This window comes from Telopea speciosissima, chromosome 10 (assembly GCF_018873765.1).
Source record: "Telopea speciosissima isolate NSW1024214 ecotype Mountain lineage chromosome 10, Tspe_v1, whole genome shotgun sequence".
Classification (NCBI taxonomy): domain Eukaryota; kingdom Viridiplantae; phylum Streptophyta; class Magnoliopsida; order Proteales; family Proteaceae; genus Telopea; species Telopea speciosissima.
In genome coordinates this window covers 57,671,475-57,694,029 of record NC_057925.1, presented here as the reverse complement: position 1 = coordinate 57,694,029, position 22,555 = coordinate 57,671,475, and the positions used below count along the sequence as shown (strand labels likewise).

The 22,555-nt window shown below is 41.5% G+C and overlaps 1 protein-coding gene and 1 pseudogene across 1 annotated transcript in view; one reads left to right on the top strand and one right to left on the bottom strand.

The window, feature by feature from the left end:
• Positions 1–3,055: 3,055 nt before the first annotated feature.
• Positions 3,056–22,555, bottom strand: part of LOC122642576 — a 48,163-nt gene continuing 28,663 nt past the window's right edge. The window contains exons 9-14 of the mRNA XM_043836091.1: positions 11,846–11,924; positions 11,029–11,761; positions 6,086–6,175; positions 5,174–5,816; positions 3,557–3,727; positions 3,056–3,516 (exon numbers count right to left, since the gene is read on the bottom strand). Coding sequence (XP_043692026.1) covers positions 3,586–3,727; positions 5,174–5,816; positions 6,086–6,175; positions 11,029–11,761; positions 11,846–11,924 — 1,687 coding nt within the window. The 3' untranslated portion in view covers positions 3,056–3,516; positions 3,557–3,585. The remainder of the gene's footprint in view (positions 3,517–3,556; positions 3,728–5,173; positions 5,817–6,085; positions 6,176–11,028; positions 11,762–11,845; positions 11,925–22,555) is intronic.
• Positions 8,785–9,317, top strand: LOC122642577 (annotated as a pseudogene).

Genomic DNA, 22,555 nt, shown 5'->3' with positions numbered 1-22,555 from the left:
AAAAAGGTGGGGCGATGGCAAGCTAAAAGGGAAGGAATGCCACATGCACTAGGAAGGGCCGAGAGGGGGGGGAAGGTGGGAGAGAGGGGGGAGGAATAAGGGAGGGGGGAGAGGGGGTACCCTGCGGACAAGAGGCGAGGGAGGGGAGGGGGGAAGGGGACATGGCCAAGGGGGGGAATGGTTGGGAGAGGTGGACCGAGAGGAGAGATGGGTAGTGGGTACGGGTAAGGGGGTTGGGTTCAAGGGTTGGAGAGGGGTGTGGGTAAGGGATGATAGATGGGTCACAGAGGGGTCTTGGATGTTGGTAACCAGGTCAGAGGTGGTAGCCGGATCAGTGGGGGAGTTGGGTTCAAGGGTTGGAGAGGTGATTGGTTCTGGGTTAGTGGTAACCAGGTCAAGGGTGGTGGGTTCAAGAGTTAGATGGGTAGGTGGGGGTATAATGGGAAGGTTATAGGAGAAATAGGATGGAATGAGGTTCAGGTGGGCTGGTTTGGAAAGGTGATGGGCCTGGGAGTTGGTGGGGGAGTGGGCCAGCGTACTGGAAGAGAAAGTGGAGAGGTTAGAGATCGGGGTGTTTGGGTTGGGATTGGTGAAGGTGGTGGGCTCGAGAGGGTTAGGTAAAAGGGGGGGAGACTGGAGCACAAAAGGGGGTCAAAAGGGATAGTGAAAGGGGCAGGAGGGGGGTTCGGTAGAGGACCTCGCAAAGGGGCAAGTATACCTGCAGTGGAGAGGCGACAGGGGAGCTGAGCTCTGGGCAGACCAGCGACCGAGGGCAGCGATGGCAGGGTAGAGCTCGAAGGAGAAGCCTAGAGCGAAGGAGAGCTTCGCGCAACAATAGTAGTTGCCAAAAAGGAGAAAGACATGTTGAGCGCAGTAGGCTGACGAGGGTTCAGTTCAGAGGGAACAGGGGAACCAGACGTCTGGGGCCTTGGAGAGCCAATGATAATCTTCGTACGCAGCAGGGATGCAGGGAGCATCGGGGAGAGAGACGATGGCCAGAGGATTTGGGTCTGCAGGCTGTGTCTGGGCAGTATCAGCGTCATAGAGCCGCAGCGCAGTTGCAGGCGAAGGATTCAAGGGAGTAGGGGCTCTGCGAGCTGGAGATTCCGACGCCGGGATAGCACGGCGTCTTCGTCAATGGTGACGACCCTTCACACGACCGCGAGAGGGGGATCTGGAAGAGAGAGTCTTCAGAGAGTCTTGCGGGGTGGCAAAACTAGTTCCCTGAGCTGCGATAGAGTCCTCTTGCAACGTAGCAGAGCAAGTTTCCTTTGTAGTGGCAGGGATGGAAGGCGCTTCAGCGGCAATGTTCCTCGAACGAGAAAGGTCCTCTGAAGAAGAAGGCTGGCCTTGCAGAGGAGAAGACTCCGCAGGCGAGATGACGGGGGTGCCAGAGACTTGCATCGGAGCAGAGAGTTGAGATTTGCCAGAGCAGTCTTTTGAATAATGGCCGAAGACTTTGCAATGTAGGCAGTAGGGAGGGAGCCAGTCGAACTTGATTGGCTTCTCAAAACAAAATCCATCAGTTTCCATGACTGTGACTGAGGAAGGAGGAGGGCTGGTCATAGGGACATCGATACAGATTCTGGCGAAGGAGAGCCTGTCCATTTTCAGTGTTCTAACGTCAGAGTAAAGAGGCTGTCCCAGGACAGAACCAATCCTACTGAGACAGTCTTGAGACCAATATTGGAATGGAAGTCCAGGAAGGCAGACCCACAAGGGAATGGAGCTGAGGTGGACCTTGTGGAGTTGGTTGAAAGGGTCCCATTGTCTCAGGAAGATCGGATTGGAGCCAACGAGCCAAGGGGCACCATCTAGTGCACGGTTCTTGATATCCTCAGAGAAGAATTTGAAGACAAAGACGCCTGAGTCCAGCAGGAAGATGTCCAGAGAGCCAAGTGCTTTCCATTGTTTGGTGAGAGAGCTCTTGACAATATTGAAGGAAGGTCTTGAGCCAAGAAAGTGACCGAGGAGACAGCAGTGCCATTTTGGTGGCTTCAGGTGAAGAAAGGCTGCTTGGACAGAGTGCAAAAGAAGAGCAATCATCAGAAGAGGGCTTGATGTAGTGGAGAGAGTGACCAGAGGACGAGGTGGAGGGTGATTTGGAGAGCAGGGAGGAGGAAGTGGCGGGGTTAGCGGAGGGGGGGGGGGGTGTGTCAGCAGGTGGGGGAGTGGTGGTGGAGCAGGCAACGGTGGTGACGGTGGAGGTAGGGGGGTTTCAGATGAGGTGGAGGGGTTAGTGGAGGGGGCAATGGTGGCAGTATGTAGGGGAGTGGAGGTGGAGCAGGCAGTAGTGGTGATGGTGGCAGGGATGGAGGTAGTAGCGGATGGAGTGGTGGTGGGCAAGGGGAGGAGTTGGGGGGGACGAAGGGGGTTCATGGTGGAATTCTCATCTTCTAATTCTACTCCGTGAGGGATACACCTTTGAAAGAGCCAAAAACTAGACACCAGGCTAGAGAATCCAATTCATGCAAGTCAGGATTTTAGTTGAAATGGCTCCAAAGAAACCTTTGAATAAATTTGGACATGTGATACCAAATACACCTCAAGTATTCTAACAATTGGACTACCCTTTCTTTCCCATGTAAGACCATTACAAACGGTTACTACCTATTTTTTTCAAATACATTTGGTTTGAGTTTAGAAAACACAGTGGGTCTGGGCGGAGGTTTGTTGGCTTACCAAAGAAAAAAAATACCACTTACGCACATTACCCCAACTCTAATCATGTCCCATACTCCCATTTTAGTTGGTGTTTCCATACTCCCTACATATTGGTTTTATCAGAGGCTCTAGAGACACTGGTGGACGCCTCTTCTCACTACAAGAGATTTTCTTATCTACATGGCCAAAATGACAGCAGAAATCAATGTTGCCTTCTCCTTTATATACTATATTTTACCCCCACCAGTCACCACCAATAAATTGTTGATCTCTTGACCTTTCAGTGGTGTTTGTATGAAACCTAACCTATACAGAAAATGAGAGGCCGCAGAAGGAAAGATCAATTCGCCAAATCAACCTTGTAATATTGCCCCATCTTTTCTTACCACCTATCAAAACAACCATTTCGAAAACAATGCTACAAAAATGCCTTTGAACACCTCTACTGTAATGCATTTTCAACTGTAAATTATACACTTCAACAATAAAGAATAATTACAGCAGACTCAATTTCTTCTTTCAAAATAATAAGTTTGATACATGAGATGCAGCGAGTCCACAAGCCCCCATGGAGATTTTAGAATGACTTTTAACAATCTTGGGGCCTTCAACTTTTGCCCAGTATTGCCACGGAAGGAATGGACAATGAGAGATAAGAAACAGAATGTATTGAAATGAATTTCACAAAGGCAGCCAACAGGCAAGGCCTCCGTTGCGCAAACTTATTCTTTTCTTGTCTCCAAGCAGCCACAGTATCAGTAAGAACATTTGCAAAAGTTGGAAGCAATCCCAAGAGCTGCAATTGTGGCACGGAGATAAACGTCCCCCAACTTTGAGGACTCTAGTATAATGCATCTCTACAAGTGAAATGGATCTCCCTCAAACCTTGAAGACATAATCCATTGAAGGAAAGGAACAATCTCATACTTTTGATCGCTTCTGTTTCTGAGAAACAAAGCGAACTCCTTGCTTCCCAAGTTCCAAGGTCTTGTCTCTTCCATCCTCTAGACGAACAGCTAAAGTTGAAGAGGCTTCAACAACATCAGTAACAATTCCTCTGTGCCTGAAGAGAAAGGAATAGAAATTCAGCAATGGGGTGCATCCAATTCTAACAATTTCAGGATAACCATTCATGTTCCCATGTAGATCAAAAGGCTATTTATTTTTCTCACTCACAAACAGTGTTCTAAAAATGCGTCCAGAACCATTCAGACTGCAAAAAGGAAGCCTCTGTGACTGTATCAGAAACCCCCAACTGTTGTGAGGGAAACCCATAGACAACTGCTCAGGATGGACAATTAGAACAGTGAGACAGTTGAATCTTTCACTCTAAACCAGATCCTACTGGGTTTTTGGGTTTCAACGAACCCATAACGTTAGTCCATTGTAGAAATCAAGGTATGAAGTTTCCTCCCTCCCCCTCCTAAATTTTTTTTTTCCCCTAACATCCTCTTTGCCATTGTGTTGGACTAAAACTGTTTTTTCACTCTTTTTTCCCATCTACAGACGAATTTAATTAATCATACGTGGGGCAATATTGGAAAACATCGAATTTAATTAATAACATGTAAGCACTAATAACAGTCTTCTTAAAATGTGGGGGACTAATCAAAGAGGACCATCTTTTGTGAGATGGAGATTTAAAATAAATCATAGTACTCTGGAATTATTTTTTAGTGGGAGAGGGTCCTACTGCTTGCCCTCCTTTCCTTGTTTTAATTTTTTTATGTAGCTCTATGTTCTCCTTTGTCCACTGTTTGAGAGGTGGGTTGGAGTAAGCAGTATTGTAGCCCACCCACCCACCCACCCACCCCTGGTTCATGTTCTGGTAGGCTTCTTTCCAGGGGGGGGGGGTGATGTTGGTTCTTGTTTGTGGGTTCTGTTTTTTTGGGGGCATGATGATATTGTTCTATTTTCCCATTCCTCTACTTGGGCTGCTGTCCTCTTTCTTTGCCCTTTCCATTCTCTGGATGAATTCTTTCACTGCCTGCCACCTATCCCAGAAAAATTTAAGGGTAAAGAAAGATCATAATACTACTAACCATTGTTAGACACAAACTCACAATCATAGGATACTAACTTATTTCACTTGACCACTACTCTATAACTCCAACTATTTTTTTAAAAAGTTTGAAGAGTAATGTTTATCCAAAAGATGGGCCTATTTTTCTTCTTTTTTCTTTCACTTTTTTTTATATAATTTTCACATTCAAATGTTTGAACTGGAAGGCCAAACCAGTGCACCATGAACTGGAACTCATAGATGTGTCGAGTCCACTTCCATTGTAAAACCACTTCTGCTTTATAAAATAACGGGATCTTATTAACAAGGAGGAAAAACAACAAAGAGAATCAAGGAGCAAAAGATCAAACAAGGCCAGGAAAGGTAACATCACAGAAAAAGGACCCATATATTTTAAAGAACACTGTTTACAAGCAAAACAAATTACCCTCACAAAATCTGTTAGAACTTATTAAAAAACCTTAGCGATTAAATGATCAAACTCACCAGGAATTGCTGGAAGGCTGATGAACTTCAACTCGCTTTCCAATTGCATCTTTACCCAACTTCTTCAGTATCCAATTTGCATCCATGGCCTCATCAATAGGATTGTCTTGATAGAATTGTGGCATGCCCCCATCTTCTTTGATTGAGCCTTTGTCCATTAAAGGCGATGGTCTCTTCCTTTTTGATCTCTGCCCTTTTACAGAACTTTTCTCTTCCTCCCCTTGAGGGGTCCAAGAGCTCCGGTTTTCAAAATAAGGATTCTTGAATTTAAGCTTAAGCAATGGTTTGGGGTCTTTCGGCAACGAATCATAAACAGTGGAGGTGACAGCAGATACATTCTGGCTCTCATCGCATCTATTAGGTGTGCCCTTAGACTGCATCCTAGCTGGAACCACATCACCTCTTAAAGTGATAGCTTCACTTACAGGTTCCACTGCTGCAACACTTTCATTGCTTCTTTTCCCCAATAAAACACGAGTGCTGATGGTACCTGTAGACTCATATCCCTCTGCAGTTTTACCTCCGCCAGCAATGGGTTTTAGATCAGATACATCAGACTCAAACTTCCCCAACTTTATCAAGCAATGGTCCCTGCCTCTATGTTTAGAACCTTTCAATTCATCTGGAGCATCATGTTTTTCTCCTGCAAGTATTCAAGAGCTCAATTATTTGAGAGAGATTGAAAGAAGACAGACAGACAGAGAATCACTTCCACTTCCCAAATTTAATAGTGACATGACAGAAATATGAGGAATCCAAGCAACCAAAATATTCATTAATTGATGGAATATAGAAATAGTTTTAGAAGAAAATGTGGTCTGGCAATGCAACATCACAACTAAAAAAAAGAGATGAAGAGAAAAATGTAATTGAGTTGACAAACATCAACTTTAGTCTAAAATTAAGAATTGCCTTTACTAGCACCCCATCTGCCAATTCCATCATGTCCATCAACCATATACTTCCTATCACTGGCCTTAAGTTGACTTGTATCTTCACTGCCTGTTCATAAAAGAAACACATGTAAGGAGTGCTCAGAGTGGTAGGAAAAAGGTATTGTTTAAAAACATGCGGCACTCAAATTCATAGCGCATGCAAATAAAAAAATCACATGTAAGGCTTCCAACTTATTCTTAAATCTTAAGTATTAATTTTGCTATTTAAAACATCACTAATTTCAGACTTTGACAACTGGAATTGTTCTAGATATAGCAAAAAATAAACAAAGCTGTTGAAATTATTTATCCACCCGTGTCCCCCTTTGGATAGTCCATCGTGTTAGAGCCTTTGTATGATATACATATTGTTTCCTCCATTTTCTAGAAGGTCAGCCTTTTAGAGGAAGCAGTTCCTGTAATACCCGTACCCAAAATATAAGGGTAATTTAGACTTTTCACCTTGTGTGCAGAATCTGTACCAGTGGTGGACTAATGATGGATGAATTTTGATTGATTACCACGCTAGAGGTAAAAAACCTTACTAGTATTTTATTAGTGTAGCATTGCTTATTTATTTATTTATTTACTTCCCCATGCTTAGTTATGTAACGTTTATTTAAATATATTTATTTATAAGCATATAAATGTGTAAACTTGTTAGCCTAGTGGTTAGGATCTTAAAAGTAATTAAAGAGGTGTAAGGATCAACTCTTGTTGGAAGTAAGTATGGGAAATTTGAATTATTTTTTCTTAAGCAGCTTGGTGGACCCCACACAATATTAACTTGAGAAGTTGAGAGAAAATAGGGGTGGAGATTCCCCACGTTTAGAGAAAATGTGAAAGAGGGAGAGAGAGAGAGATTGAGTTGGATAGAAAATAAATAAAGAAATAGAGAAGAAAGAGGAATTGAGTTTAAAACAAATAAATTTAAAGAGGGGTGTTGAAATCCCATGAATTAAGGAGAGTCACCTACGTAATTCAACAATAGAATCCGAGCAATTGTAGCAAGTTTGTGAGAGAGAAAATAAAGGGGCTGTAATGTTGAGTTGTAATAGGAAAAGAGAGAGAGAGAGTGATTGGGTTATAATAGGAAAGGGGGGAAAGAAATCATGTAAAGGGAGAGAGATAAAAACAGAATTCATATAGGGAGAAAACATGAAACAAAAAAAAAAAGAGAAAGAGAGGCTGAGATCGTGAAAAAGAGGAAGAGAGAAAGAAAGAAACGAAGAAGAGAAGGAAAAAAAAAAAAAAGGAGGGAGGTCTTCCACCATTAGCATCTTCAAGCTTTTCTTTAGAATTCGATTTTTAGCAAACCGGTGAGTTAACATCTATACTTTGTGCTTATTTTATGTTAAAAATATTCTCCTCTCTTGATTTTAAAATTCTGGTTTTACAAGCATGTGTTTAACAACTTTATCTAAGAAAACTATGTTGAAAAATTCATTGATTTATGGGCATAATAGCATGAGCTATAGTGAGAATGATGTTATGATGATATTCTTCATGATTATGGAAGCATGACAATCCTTTGCATGCTTATGGATGTATGGATGTTTTTTTTTTTATTGCATTGTGATTGAGAAGATGAGCCTGTAGTACAGTACGGGGCATACTTCTTGTCCTCACCTTTGGTGACTGAGTTGCGCTTGTAGTACGGTGCAAGGCAGGTGTTTGTGATTACACTGATGTGCATGTTCATGATTAAAATTGATATCGTGGTTATGCTCTTGGCCAGGTATAAGCATGGTGTTGGTACTTGATTATGTATATGCGATATTGTTGTTTTTGTGAAATTTGCTATGGGGATGAGTAACCCTAATTTTATATATATATTTTTCCAACTCTGTTATGGTGCATGTTTTTTTTTAAATGTTCATATGAGGTTTAGATGTTATCTTGCTAAGTTTCTTCCCGAAGCTTACCTCAATTATGTTTCAGATGGAGAGACGGTAGATATTGATCAAACCTGTGTGGAGAATCATGAGGATGAAGCTTATGATTGTGAAGGAGACATCATTAGGATTGAATCTTGAAGTTGATTTAAATTCTGTTTCAGACTTGAATTTTTTTTTAGACATGTAACTTTGATTAATTTGAGTTTTGAGACGATGTAATAGTCAATTAAATTTTTAGTACTATTGGAGACTTGAATTTTATTATATTGATTGAATGGATGTGGTTAGAGACTTCCGCTGCAATTTATGTTTTGAGGTTACCAGATGATTTATAAATTTGGTTCACATTCCGGTTCCTATTTCCCTAAGACTTAGATCTTGTGGACCGTTAACGACCTAAACTCCTGGATGGATTTGGGGGTGTTACAGTTCCAACATGATATCAAAGCAGGCAGGGGTCACGGTATCGAGTCTCTCTGGGAGCGGGCAGGTGTTGAAATTATTTATCCACCAGTGTCCCCCTTTGGATAGTCCGCCGTGTTAGAACTCCTGTATGATATACATATTGTTTCCTCCCTTTCCTACAAGGTCGGCCTTTTAGAGGAAGCAGTTCCAACAAAAGCTTTTGCACCTTTATAAGAACTCCTAAGAATACTCGAAACATTATTTTTTCTTTTTTATTTGTACCCTTTATCCTTCTTTTTCTATTTATAATTTCTGGGGTGTGCAGGCACCTCTAAGCCCGAAACCCTAGTTTCTGCTATCAACATTCTCATCGGGCAGCAGATATCAGCTTCTAGGAGAAAGCTTTGTAAAGATGGTGAAAGTCAGTGTTTTTAATGATGCTCTAAAAAGCATGTACAATGCGGAAAAGCGCTGAAAGAGACAGGTCATGATCAGACCGTCCTCAAAAGTGATCATCAGGTTCCTCTTGGTCATGCAGAATCATGGGTTACATTGGAGAGTTTGAGTATGTTGATGATCATGGGTCCAGAAAAATTGTGGTTGAACTGAATGGAAGATTGAACAAGTGTGTGGTTATCAGTCCCTGTTTTGATGTGGCTGTCAAAGATAGTGAAAACTGGACTGCGAGGTTGCTCCCCTCAAGAAAGTTTGGGTATATTCTTCTGACAACATCTGCAGGTATCATGGATCATGAAGAGGCTTGAAGAAAGAATGTTGGTGGTAAAGTACTTGGTTTCTTCTACTAAGCAGAGTTTTCCTTGAAGAAAGAATGTTGCATTTTGGAATATTGTACTTAGGATATTTACTATGTTTATTTTGGTTGGATCCTCTGTTTTGTTTTGGGCTTAGTGGGAGAATATTTGTTGGTATTTTAGTGGTCAGTGCTGAAGGTAATTTTTTCCCTAAAGACATTTTCCCAATGAATTGTGAAACAATTTCCACTACAGATTGACCACATCTATATAGTCGAAAATCATTTGAGTACTTAAAAAAAAAGGGAGTCCGGAGGCAAGTGAGGTAATAATTAGCAGGTTAAAGGGTGAAGATGAATTGTTAACCCAAGTATGATATAAAAAAGCACAAGTGCAATTAAGCAAGCCAGAGTCTTCGATAATTCTTAAAGCAATGATCAATGTACAGATTACAACATCAAGGGGGGGGGGGGGATGGACTAGAACACTGAACTAGTAAATAAAGAATCAATCAAACAGGTCACACAGTGCCCCCTTGTATGATGGTCTTGAAGTTGGATATTTCTGAATTGAACAAATACCAAAATAATTTAGACGAACTCATTGCAGATCAATACTCATACTCTACAAAGCAATGTCATCTATTCCCAACTTGAATTCCATAAATAAAAAAATTAAAAAAATTCGACAAAAGTCAGAAGTAAAATTTCAGCTACTAAAGAAGGGATGAAAGTGGGGTTTTTTTATTTTCTCGGTAAAACTCAGGTACATAAACAAGAAGGTCCCAACTCCTTTACATAATAAACTGCTGAATTCATTCACTCTTATATTAGCACATATGAACAGGATGACAAAATCCCTTAAAATTTGCCTATTGAACTAGGCGTATGCTCTTGAATCATAAAAGAACTCATCACCAAGTATGGTCACAATCAAAAGACAATAGAGCAAAATATAACACAAGTTCAGATATGTAAACTCACAAGTCTAAAATGTATTCAGAACACAAAGATATTTTGAGCGATAATGCAACGACCTCCCCTCTTTTAGCAGAAAAAGAGAGGAAAATAAAGCAATATAGAAAGGGAAGGCAGTTCTGGAACCCCGATTTTTGCCATGTGGCACATCAGGTGGGCCAATCCAGAATGTTGATGGGAAGAGCATACATAAACATAGTGTATTGGTCAAATGTCAAATTTGAAGCCCTACATTTACTTGCACTTTTGCCCTTGAATTTTCAATGATCCAATTTTTTTTTACTATTTTTCCTTACTTCTAATTGACAGGTGGAGTCTGTTCAGAATCAAACTTGGCAATCAACTTCAGTAATTACATTATGCAAATGTTTTTAGTTTTTTGTTTTTTCTCTGAAAGTGGAAGAAATACCCAGCATATCTACCATATGGCAGCTCTTGAGCTCCAATGTCTAAGCAATTTCCCAGTTTTCTGTTACAAGATTGCATGTCATATAGTACTTGCCATAGAATTCCATCATCCCATTGGTTAGGTTTTTTGGTCCCTTGAAAACAACTTCAACACCAGCAGGTGCAGGAAAATTAAACCCTAATAAAATTATGGGCAAGAGATCGCTGCCTGATCGTGCAGCCCCTGCACCAAGGCGAGGACCAATGAGAGTGTGCGCAGGGGCATCAACATGGAAGGGATTTTTTATTTCACGGGGGGTGGGACAGTAATTTTGCGAGCTCCTGTGTCCGGGCACAGGATCCACACGACCAGGCAGTGTTCTTTTTCCCTAAAATTATTTCATATATTGTTACTTTTTCACTAGGTATCCTAGGGCAAAACAATGGTACAGAACACTTTTGTTTAGAGTAGCTTCTTCCTTACTGCAATCGTTGGCGTACCATTAGAAGCCGTTGTTAATTCTTGTTCTTTGTGACAGCTTGATGCTTCCGATCTTGGAGAGTTGCTCACATTTCTATTTCTTGAACCTAGATGTATAACTAGCTTTGTTCCCTTCACATTCTCTGTCTTGCTAACCTGTTTAACAGAACCTTCCATGACATCCGAGCCACGTGATTTACCACTTTTTATCTGAATAACTCTGGAACTGGGAGCCCTTTCTTCATTGTTCACAACCTCCTCAGTAAGATTCGGCCTCATAATTCCTGGTTGATTAATAGAAAGTCTCCTTTTGCTATTAAAAGGAGCCCTTGCAAGAGGAGATGCCGACACATCGGGCCCTCCACTTCTCTGTGACGCCATTTGATCAGTCTTTTCATCATCCAAGTCGCATTCAATTGATTGTGTATCCTGCTGTCTTTCAAAACTCTGATGGGCTTCAGTTTTGCCGATTAATGATGCTCGAAATCCTTTCTTCTTTACATATTTTCTGTTCAAGGATTTCTTCCCATATTCCTTAGTGTTTTTTGGTGTTTTATCAGCTAATCCTTTAACAGAAAACTTTAATGAACGCCCAATGGGACCATTTTCTTCATCATCTGAATAAAGTGAAATAGAAAATATTTCTTCTTGAGAAGGCAATCCGGCAGCAGCCCTCAAACTCGCAATCAGGTCCCTATCAGCTTCATCTCTCCTCCTCCAAAGTTCTTGCACAGCATCATCAAGGTCCTTCACCTGCCCATTATGTAAATCCCCTCCCATTAGCAATATGTTTTAGATACATTCTTACCCAAAATCAACACAATGTTTTAAGCATACCTGGTAACAATCTCCACGACATGCAGCACATTTGTAGTAAAGATTTTTATCAGCCTGAAACTGCAAATACTTTTCATCACTGCATGACAAATATAATGGGAAAAAAAAAAGCATGTTAAAAGAAAGAATTGGGTAAACTAGCCTACTAGCTAGAAAAATAGCCACATAAAGAGCCTATATATGAAGAAGAAAAATAAAATAGAAGAGGAGAAATGTTCAGACTTGAGACACTAGCCACAACAGCAATATTTTACAACAATTTGTTTAAAACCAAAGAAAATTGTATAGGAATAAAAAGAGCATACAATGTTTTACTTGAATGCAATACAAAAAAATTTAGCGAACAATCCAATCAAATTGTTTGGATGTTCCCAAAAGAAGTGGCAGTATGTGGGTTCATAGGAATTGCCACTCATGGAGGACACCTTCCGTATCGTATAACTGGAATTTTTCCCTCAATGTCAATTGCACAAAAAGAATGAAAGGAAAAATATATAATTTATATTTAATTAAAAGATGATTTTCCATGATATGTTTTCCCATAAAGGGATCAACTTGAAATTTCCAAGCAACATTATAACCAGATTATAAATCAATTTAACCATAATTTTAAATTAATTTTGGCCTTTTGTCAGCTAAGGAATCTTAGATGTCTTGCAGAAGGGAAGTGATGTAAAGAAAGAGAAACGTTTATTGGGTTAGCATTTAAAGTTCCACCAAAATAAGAAAAAGAACAGATAAGAAATCTGACTGTATCAGACTACATCAATTAGATCTAGCATCTGCTAACTCTTGCACACTGATGTTCAATTTACTTTACAGAGGAAAAGGCACGGTACAGTACGAAGAGGATCAGGCAGAGGTGTAAAGCTAAAGAGAGGAGAATGGAGCACAACTTAACGATTAAAAAACCAATCTTAAATATCTAAAAAGTTCTTGCCAGAAATATTAAGAGCGGCAAAGTCCAACAGAATTTGCAGCAGTGGAGTTAATTAATGAAAGAGAAAAGAAATAAAGGCGTTAGGTTTGAAATATTTAGATCCCACAAATTTTGAAATTAAGTACAATGAGATTGGTATGAAGTGCACACAGTGGAGTCAAAGAGCCAACTGAACAGGTTGAAGTCAGAAAAAATTTTAAGAGCCATTCCTTAATTACAAGGAAAGTGAGTATTCAGCTATTTCCTTCTTTTGCTCGTCTCATTCATGGCTACCATATTGGTTAAATATATATATATATATATATATATATATATATATATATATATATGTTATCACGCTGCCCTTATGAAGATTGACCTTCACAAAGCTTTTGATTCCCTCATATGGGACTTCATCTGCGATGTGTTATCCCAGATGGGCTTCCCCCCCGCTTTCATCCGCTGTATTCTTGCTTGTATCTCCCCCCTCTAACTCTGTCATAGTCAATGGTTCCCCCACCGGCTTTTTCCACTCTAAAGTTGGGATTCGCCAAGGCTGCCCTCTCTCTCCATGCCTCTTCTCTCTGGCCTTGGAAGTCCTTTCAAGAAGCATCCAAGCCAAAACTGACCTCCACCTTATCTCCCCTATTCCCAAATGCAAGCACCTTAATCTCTCCCACCTGGCCTTTGCAGACAATCTAATGATTTTCTCCAAAGCTTCCCTCTCTTCTATCTCTGCTATCATGTCTTCCCTTCACCTCTTCGAGAGTTTCTCTGGCCTCCGTATCAACCTTCTCAAATCCAAGCTCTTTCTCTCTGGAATCTTAGATTCTGATAGAGACACCATCCTGCGCCTTACGAGTTTTTCCTTGGGCTCCCTCCCAGTGAAATACCTGGGCCTCCCCCTTATCCCTGCAAGGCTCTCCAGCCATCACTGCACCCCCATGCTTCACAATATCCGCAAACGTCTCCAGCTCTGGAAAGGCAAACTTCTCTTCTACGCTGGTAGGCTTGAGTGCATTAGATCGGTTCTCCAATCTTCTTACATATACTAGTGTGGCATCTTTGGCCTTCCTAAAGCAACCATTAAAGCCATGGAAACCCTCTTCTGTGCTTTCCTTTGGAAGTAGATTTCGCTTCGTTTATCGTTTAGTTCGGTCTTAACTTAATTTAGGGTTATTCAATGTAAAATGAAATTTCAATAACAATAAAATTAAAGAAAAAAAGAAGAGAGGAGCATCTTCAAATCCAAATTTTTGTTGTGCCCAAGAAATTTATTTTGGTTAGAACTATTACTATTAGCCGAAATAATGAAATGATTCTGTTTTTTCTTATCACAACCCTTCTTCGTAGCAGAAGAATTTACCGATTCTCCACGGAAATATGTTGGTCTAGCAGAAACAATTAGGGGTTTTCAATTGATCCTTTCCGGCTTGACCCTGCTTCACCTTAATTGTTATTTGAACAAAAAGATCACAATAAACTTTTGGTAAAAGTTATGTCTTGGTCCAAGTGGGGATAGCCTCTCTTCTGAATGTCCATGGAGTTTTGAAAAATCCAAACATCTCAAAGATAGATATAAAGGCAAGAATTTCTCGAACGAACCGCACTCCTTCGTATACGTCAGGAGTCCATTGATGAGAAGGAGCTGGGGAAAGCTTGAACCCAATTCCTATAGTGATGAATATAAGCGCAATTGAAATTCCTGGGGAGTTATACATCTGTGTATTGATAAGACCATTCACTATTTCTTGAAGCTCTATCTCGGGAAGGAAACCTCCAAATTCCTCCATCCAATCAGCTGGAAATCCATCTGTCTTCCCAAATCGGAAGGAGGCCTTGGCATTCGCCGTATCTGCAACTCCAATACTGCAGGTATTCTGAAGCTTATTTGGAAAATCTCCTCCAAACATGACTCCATTTGGGTTCACTGGGTTTACTCCCATCTCCTCAAAAATGACTCCATCTGGACTGTCCCCATCCGTTCAGATGCTTCATGGGTCTAGCACAAGATCCTCCTCCTCCGCCCCTTGGCGCTTAGAGCCACTTCCTCTACTATTGCTGATGATTCTTCCATCTCCCTTTGGCTTGATCCCTAGCACCCTAATGGGGTCCTCTATAATTTTTTTGGGGCTAGATTAATTTAATCCTCCGGCATTCCCAAGTCTGCCCCCCTCTCCTCCATTATTTCCCATGGTTCTTGGTCCCCCCCCCCCACCCCTCTTACCCTCATCCTCTCCCAGATCTGGCATTCCCTCCCCCCCATCTCATGCGGACAAGGTTATTTGGCTGCCCTTCTCAAACGGCCTTTTTAGCTTTAGATCCGTCTGGAACTTTGTTAGGACCCATGCCCCTACTGTCCTTTGGCACAAGCTAGTTTGATTCAAAGGTCACATCCCTCGCCATAGCTTCTTAGCCTAGAGAGCCCATAACCTTTGCCTTCCTACCCAAGCCTTCCTCCTCCACCGAAGAATTCCTATCCCCCCCCTTCTTATATCTTTTGTTGGAGTGGTTCCGAAGACATTGACCACCTATTCTTTGCTTGCCCCTTTACCTATACCATTTGGAAAAAAGCCCTATTGTTTATTTGGCCTCGCAGCAAGAGACCCCTCCCCTTCGCTAGAGAGCGGCTCTGACTGGTCATGACTTACTTTGGATGCTCTATCTGTGACACTAATCACACTATTGGCAAGCTTGTGTTTGGCGCTGCCCTTTACCACATATGGATGGAGAGGAACCTTAGGAGATGGACCTCCAATTCTCGGTCTTTCAAGTTTTTCAACATGATTTGGAAAACCATCTCTTCAGATGTCTCCTCAAAGTTGAGTTTCCTCCCTCACAAGGCCTTTTTGGACTCCCTAAAGAACAGGCATATTGCTGATTCTTGGGGATTAGATAGTGCTCTTTTACGGGCCCGTACCCTCTCTTAGTTGGGTTTGGGGCTTGTTTTCTTTCTCCCCCCCCCCTCCCCCTCTCTTTCCTTTGTATGTCCCCCCCTCTCTTCCTCTCGCCTCCCTTGGGCTGTGGTAATAGATTATTTATTCACCAAAAAAACACAACAGAAACCTGAAACAGACTTCGGTAGAATCTCCAGATGCAACTAAAACTGCTTGAGGATATAGGCAACGAAAAAGGAGAGTAATGCCACACATTTACACTAAGAATCATCTACTTTTCTTTTTTTTTGGGTAAAAGAGAATCATGTACTAACTGCAGTGTTGCATGGAAACAGGCAAGGGAAGAATTTGAATGCAACGTGGAAGGAGACCTAGTCAGTGAGAATGAAAGAGAGAATAGGAATTTGATCAGGAAAATTGAATTTATATTCGAACACAGAAATCTTGTGAATAGTAAATGTTAAAAGAGAGATGTAGAGAATGCTTGAATGATTAATTCGATCATTCAGGCCCTGTTTATATAGAGAACAGAATTACAACTGAAAATAGAAACTTAACTCAGTCCTAGTCCTACTAGGAATTCCTAATACAACTAGGAATCCCAAACTAGGACTTGGCTGGGGAAAAACAATAAAAGGAAATAAAAAATAAAGAAAAAGAAACATAAATAAAGTGGGACTAACCACCCTAATTCGACTAGGACTAATCCTAGTAAGCTAGGACAGATAGGACCAATCCTAGTGGAACTAGGACTGCTTACCCCAATCGGGTAAGCAGTAAGCAGCCTATTTCAACACTCCCCCTCAAGTTGGAGCAAAGATGTCGATCATGCCCAACTTGACTAAATTGGGATGAAACAATTTTCCAAACAATCCCTTGGTGAAGATATCAGCAAGTTGATCCGCAGATGTCACAAAAGGAATACAAATCAGCCCATCTTCTAACTTCTCTTTGATGAAATGCCTATCCACCTCAACATGCTTGGTACGATCATGCTGTACAGGATTGTGTGCTATGCTGATTGCAGCCTTGTTGTCACAGTACAACATCATAGGAAGACGAATAGGAACACCAAGATCTTGTAACAACCCTTTAAGCCAGAGTAACTCACAAATACCCTGTGCCATAGCTCGAAACTCAGCTTCGGCACTAGAACGGCAACAACATTTTGCTTCTTGCTACGCCACGTGACAAGATTTTCACCTACAAAAAAGCAATACCCAGAAATAGACTTGCGATCTGCAGAACCAGCCCAATCAGAATCAGTGTATGCTTCTATCCGTAGATGACCATGCGTAGACAAAAGAATTCCTTTTCCAGGAGCTGACTTCAAATAGTGTAAGATACGAAGAACAACCTCCATATGAGAAGAATAGGGATCATACATAAACTGGCTTACAGTGCTCACGGCGACAGCAATGTCAGGACGAGTGTGTGAGAGATAAATCAACTTCCCTACAAGTCTTTGGTACCGGCCTTTATCAACAGGCTCCCCTTCTTTCTCCTTGAGTCGAACAGTAGGGTCCATAGGAGTATCTGAAGGATGGCAGCCTAGCAACCCGGTTTCAACTAATAAGTCTAGGACATACTTCCTCTGGGAGAGAAAAATGCCTTTAGAAGATCTGGCCACTTCAATCCCAAGAAAGTATCGTAATTTCCCTAGATCTTTAATCTCAAATTCTTGTCCAAGGAAGGTCTTCAGTCGTTTGATCTCATCACCATCATTACCAGTAACTACTGTACCATCGACGTAGACTATAAGAACAGCGAGTTTTTCACCAGTCCTCTTTATAAAGAGTGTGTGATCAGCATTACTCTGCTTATAGCCCACAGAAATCATAACTTTGTGGAACCGGCCAAACCATGCTCGAGGTGACGCTTCAGCCCATAAAGTGCACGCTTGGTTTACACACTTTTCCTTGGTTTTCGTCACAAGAGAACCCTGGTGGGACGTCCATATACACCTCCTCATCCAGTGCTCCATTTAGGAAGGCATTTTTTACATCTAGCTGCTGCAAATCCCATCCAAGGTTGACTGCACAAGATAATAACACACGAACAGTATTCAACTTTGCAATAGGTGCAAAAGTTTCCTGGTAATCAATGTCGTATGTCTGAGTAAACCCCTTGGCCACGAGCCGTGCCTTATACCTATCCACAGTGCCATCAACCTTCTGTTTCACCACAAACACCCATTTGCATCCAACGGTTTTCTTCCCAGGTGGAAGAACCACAAGCTCCCATGTGTTATTTTTCTTCAAAGCCTCATTTCTTCCATCATAGCTGCCTTCCACTTTCCGTCTGATAGAGCTTCCTGCCAATGGTTAGGAATCCAAACAGAAGAAAGAGAGGAAACAAAAGCATGAAAGGATGGGGAAAGTGAGTTATAAGAAACAACATGAGATATGGGAAGCTGCGTGCAAGTCCTGACACCTTTGCGAAGAGCAATAGGTAATTCAGGAGAAGGAATATTACCAGGTGGAGAGGCAGGTTCTAGATCCGGGTTCGGCAATTGGATGGGTATTGGAGCAACAGTTGATTGAACCTGCTTATGTTTCCTTCCATAGGTCTTCACAGTACGGTCATCAATCCTCCTTTGAAATTCACTAATAGTCCTTTGGATAGGAGTCTGGACCGGGGTAGGTTGCTCCTCTTGAATAGAGATAGTCTCCCCCTGTATAGGAACCTCTCCCCCTAAGTCAGGGGAAGTACTAGGGACAGGCCGAACTGGTTCAGACTCGTGGTAAACAGACTGAAGTGGATGTGGAGAGTCAATAGTCAACACATCTTCAATAACACTCTCCCCCTGAAGAGGTGGGGACACATAATATGAAACATGTTCATGAAAAACAACATCCATGCTAACAAAAGTCCAGCGGGAAGGAGGGTAATAACACCTGTACCCCTTCTGGGTAGCAGAGTAACCCAAGAAAATGCAGCGGAGACTACGTGGGTCAAGTTTACCAGGGGACCTTGTATCCCTGGCATAACAAACGCAGCCAAACACCTTAGGTGGGACTATGAAGGAAGAAGAGCCAAGTAATAGCTCAATAGGGGCCTTGGAAAGAAGAACCCGACTGGGCAGCCTATTAATTAAATAGGCTGCAGTGAAGAACTGCATCTCCCCAATAAAGGGAAGGGACATTACGAGCAAACATAAGAGCTCTAGCCACCTCCAAGAGGTGGCGATTTTTCCTCTCAACCACACCATTTTGGGCTGGAGTGTCAACACAGCTGGTCTGATGGAGGATTTCATGGGCAGAAAGGTATTTTTGGAACTGACCTTCCGTATACTCTTTCCCATTGTCACTCCTCAAAATTTTAAGAGTGGCAGTAAATTGGGTCTTAATTAATTGATGAAAGTGCTGAAAGCAAGAAAAAACTTCATTTTTTGTGTGCATAAGGTATACCCAGGTGAACCTAGAATAGCAGTCAATGAAAGTGACATACCACCGATGGCCAGTCAGGGAAGCTTTCCTACTAGGCCCCCATACATCAGTATGAACAGTATGAAATAAGGAAGAGGATCTCTTATTAGAAATAGGATAAGTTGAACGTGTCTGTTTAGCCAAGACACAAGGTTCACAAAAAAAATCTTCCTTATTACAATATTTAACTAATGCTGGAAATAAATTTGATAAAGTTCCTAAGGGGGGATGGCCTAGTCTAGAGTGCCATTTATGTATTTCAGAAGAGAAAGATGCCGAAGGTAAAGACTGAGTAGGTGTAGGATCTCCATCAAGCAGGTACAATCCGCCATGCACTTTACCCGATCCAATCGTCTTCCCCGAGTCCAGCTCCTGAAAAACACAGTGAGTTGGAAAAAAAAGTCACTTTACAATTTAGGGATTTAGTGATACTGCTAATGGAAAGAAGGTTAGTTGTAAATTTGGGAATATGCAACACAGATGGCAGGGTAAGGGAGGGAGAATAACCAATGGATCCTTTCCCTGAGATGGAGGAGAGGGACCCATCAGCAATTTTGACTTTATCCTTACCAGAAGCAGGAGAATATGTATCAAAAAGGCTAGAAGAACCTGTCATGTGATCAGTAGCACCGGAGTCTATGATCCATGGAGTGGATACTACCGATGCACAATGACCAACAAAAGAAATACCTGTACGGGCAAAGAAGGAACCTGAATTGGCAGCAGACGTAGTAGAGGCAGTGGATGTGTTCAACATACGACGGAGAGCCTGGAGTTCTTCCTGAGAGAAACCGATGTCAGCAGTAGGAGTTGGGGCTACACTTTCAGTGTGATTGGCTTTGCTTTTAGACTTAGCACGTCCTCGTCTGGCCTCAAAATCAGCAGGCTTGCCATGTAATTTCCAACACTGAGCCTTCGTGTGATATGGTTTGTGACAATGCTCACATTTCACAGGCTCTTTAGTAGTGGTAGCACCAACACTGTCAAAAGAAGTAACGGGAGTGGAGGCAGCAGTCAATAATGCTGATCGCTCAACTTTGGGAGTAATCATCATGGCAGCCCTTCTTGTCTCTTCACTGTGAATATAAGAAAAAGTTTCCTCTAAAGTGGGGAAAGAATCCGACCAAGGACTTGTACCCGGATAGAATCATAATCATCATTGAGGCCAGCCAGGAAATCATAGACCCGAAACTTATCAACATAGGAATGATAGGCAGTGATGTCAGTAGTAGTAGTAGGTGAAAACCTAGCATAGTGATCCAATTGCTGCCATAAACACTTGAGGGCAACATAGTATTTAGTGACAGATAGCTCCTGCCGAGTGGTATGTTGGAGTGTCTTCCTAATGTCATACACCGAGCATCATTATCTGAACGGCCATAAGTTCCCTTGACAATCCGGATCGGAGTAGCAGTGTCAAGGAGTAGATATTGACTGGAGAGGTCAGTGGTCATAGAATTCGTAATAAAGGACATCACCATAGCATCATTGGCAGCCCATTTAGTACGGGCAGCACCTTCTTCAGTAGGCTGTGTGGTGGTGCCAGTAAGATGGCCAGTGAGTCCCCTACTAGCCACAGTCAAGGAGATAGATCTAGCCCAGATGAGGTAATTTGATCCCTCAAGTTTAATAGCTGCAGCATAAGGGAGAAATTTTGTCCGCGGCTAAGAATCAACTCCAGAGTTGGCCGTGGTTACATCTGAGTCCCCCATATTGCAGACAAAACAGTATAAAAACTGAAAGATGAGTCCCTTCTGTAGCAACAAGAACCAGCCCTAAATAAAAATCGATAGTTAGGGTTTTGAGGAAACCCTAGAAGAGAAGTCGATTGAGATTCAGGGGTCTTCAAGTCGTAAAAAAAAATTGCAGAATCTGTCTACAAAGTTGATGCAGATCTGTGCAACACACTGCCCACGCAGAGAGGAGAAATAAACCAGATTGAGAAGCAGCAGGTCTTGAATATTTGTTCAAAAAAAACCTGGAGAGTGATATGGATATATGCCTCAATGGTAGGAAGAGAAACAGAGACAGCAGCTGTCCAGAAAAACCTGCAGTGTTGGATCCCAAGAAAACCAGCCTGTAATTGTAAGAGAATCTGATCTTCAATAAGGGAGAACTCCAAAAAAAATTTGCAGAAGTGTGGGCAGCAGCTATCGATCAAAGAACTTCTTAAATCATCAATTGTTGAGGTGAAAAATTAGGACAGCATCTACAAATCACCTCATTAGACCAGCCCTAAGTGGAGAAAAAACCAGAAAAAGTGAAGAGAGTTGAGTGGGGGGGGGGAAGATGGAGATCGAGTGATAATGGAAGGAGGGTGGTGGGCTAGGAACCAGGCTAGATCTGAGAGACTAGCTCTGATACCATGTTAAAAGAGAGATGTAGAGAATGCTTGAATGATTAATTCGATCATTCAGGCCCTGTTTATATAGAGAACAGAATTACAACTGAAAATAGAAACTTAACTCAGTCCTAGTCCTACTAGGAATTCCTAATACAACTAGGAATCCCAAACTAGGACTCGGCTGGGGAAAAACAATAAAAGGAAATAAAAAATAAAGAAAAAGAAACATAAATAAAGTGGGACTAACCACCCTAACTCGACTAGGACTAATCCTAGTAAGCTAGGACAGGTAGGACCAATCCTAGTGGAACTAGGACTGCTTACCCCAATCGGGTAAGCAGTAAGCAGCCTATTTCAACAGTAAATATTTCATAAATATATCAAAAGAATAATTGAATTATGTTTGCCAACTAGGGATAAGAAAAATATGGAAGTGTTAACAAAACAGGAATTGCGTGAATGGCTTGAATGATCAATTAGATCAGTCAAGCTCTCTATTTATAATAATAATAATAAAAGAGATTACAAAGGGAAATACTGTTCACGACACTGTTCACGTGAACAGTGTCACAGCCCAAATTACAATCCTACCCTTGTTCAAAAGTACATAAATAAAGCATAAATAAATAAACCAAAAATACCCTTATAATATCGGGTAACACATCTCAACAGGAAGTATATGTTTTTTTGTGTCAAACAAAAGAGGACAAATTAGAAATAAAAATCTAAAAAATCACCATCAATCTGTTAAAGAGTTAGAATTTGAAACATGTCCAACAAAGATGCATCATCCCCTCAGAAGAAACATGCAACAATGTTACATTGTGCTTCTCACATCACGGATTTTATGATTGTCAACAAAAATTATAGGAGACTATCTCTACAAACAAACTAATGCAATCTGAAAATGCAGATTTGGATCTTAGATGTAAGCAGACCCAATAATCAAATCTGTGATCAGATCTAAGATAAAGGAAGCAACTGCGTTGTTAAGGGAAAAAATCAAATAGCTGGAAGAGGAGAGAAGAAAGATGAGATCGATCTTCTTGGGAGGAATAAGAGAGAAGAGAAGAGAAAAAATCAGGTTTGGGATACTAATCCTGTATGCACTGCTCAACAGCA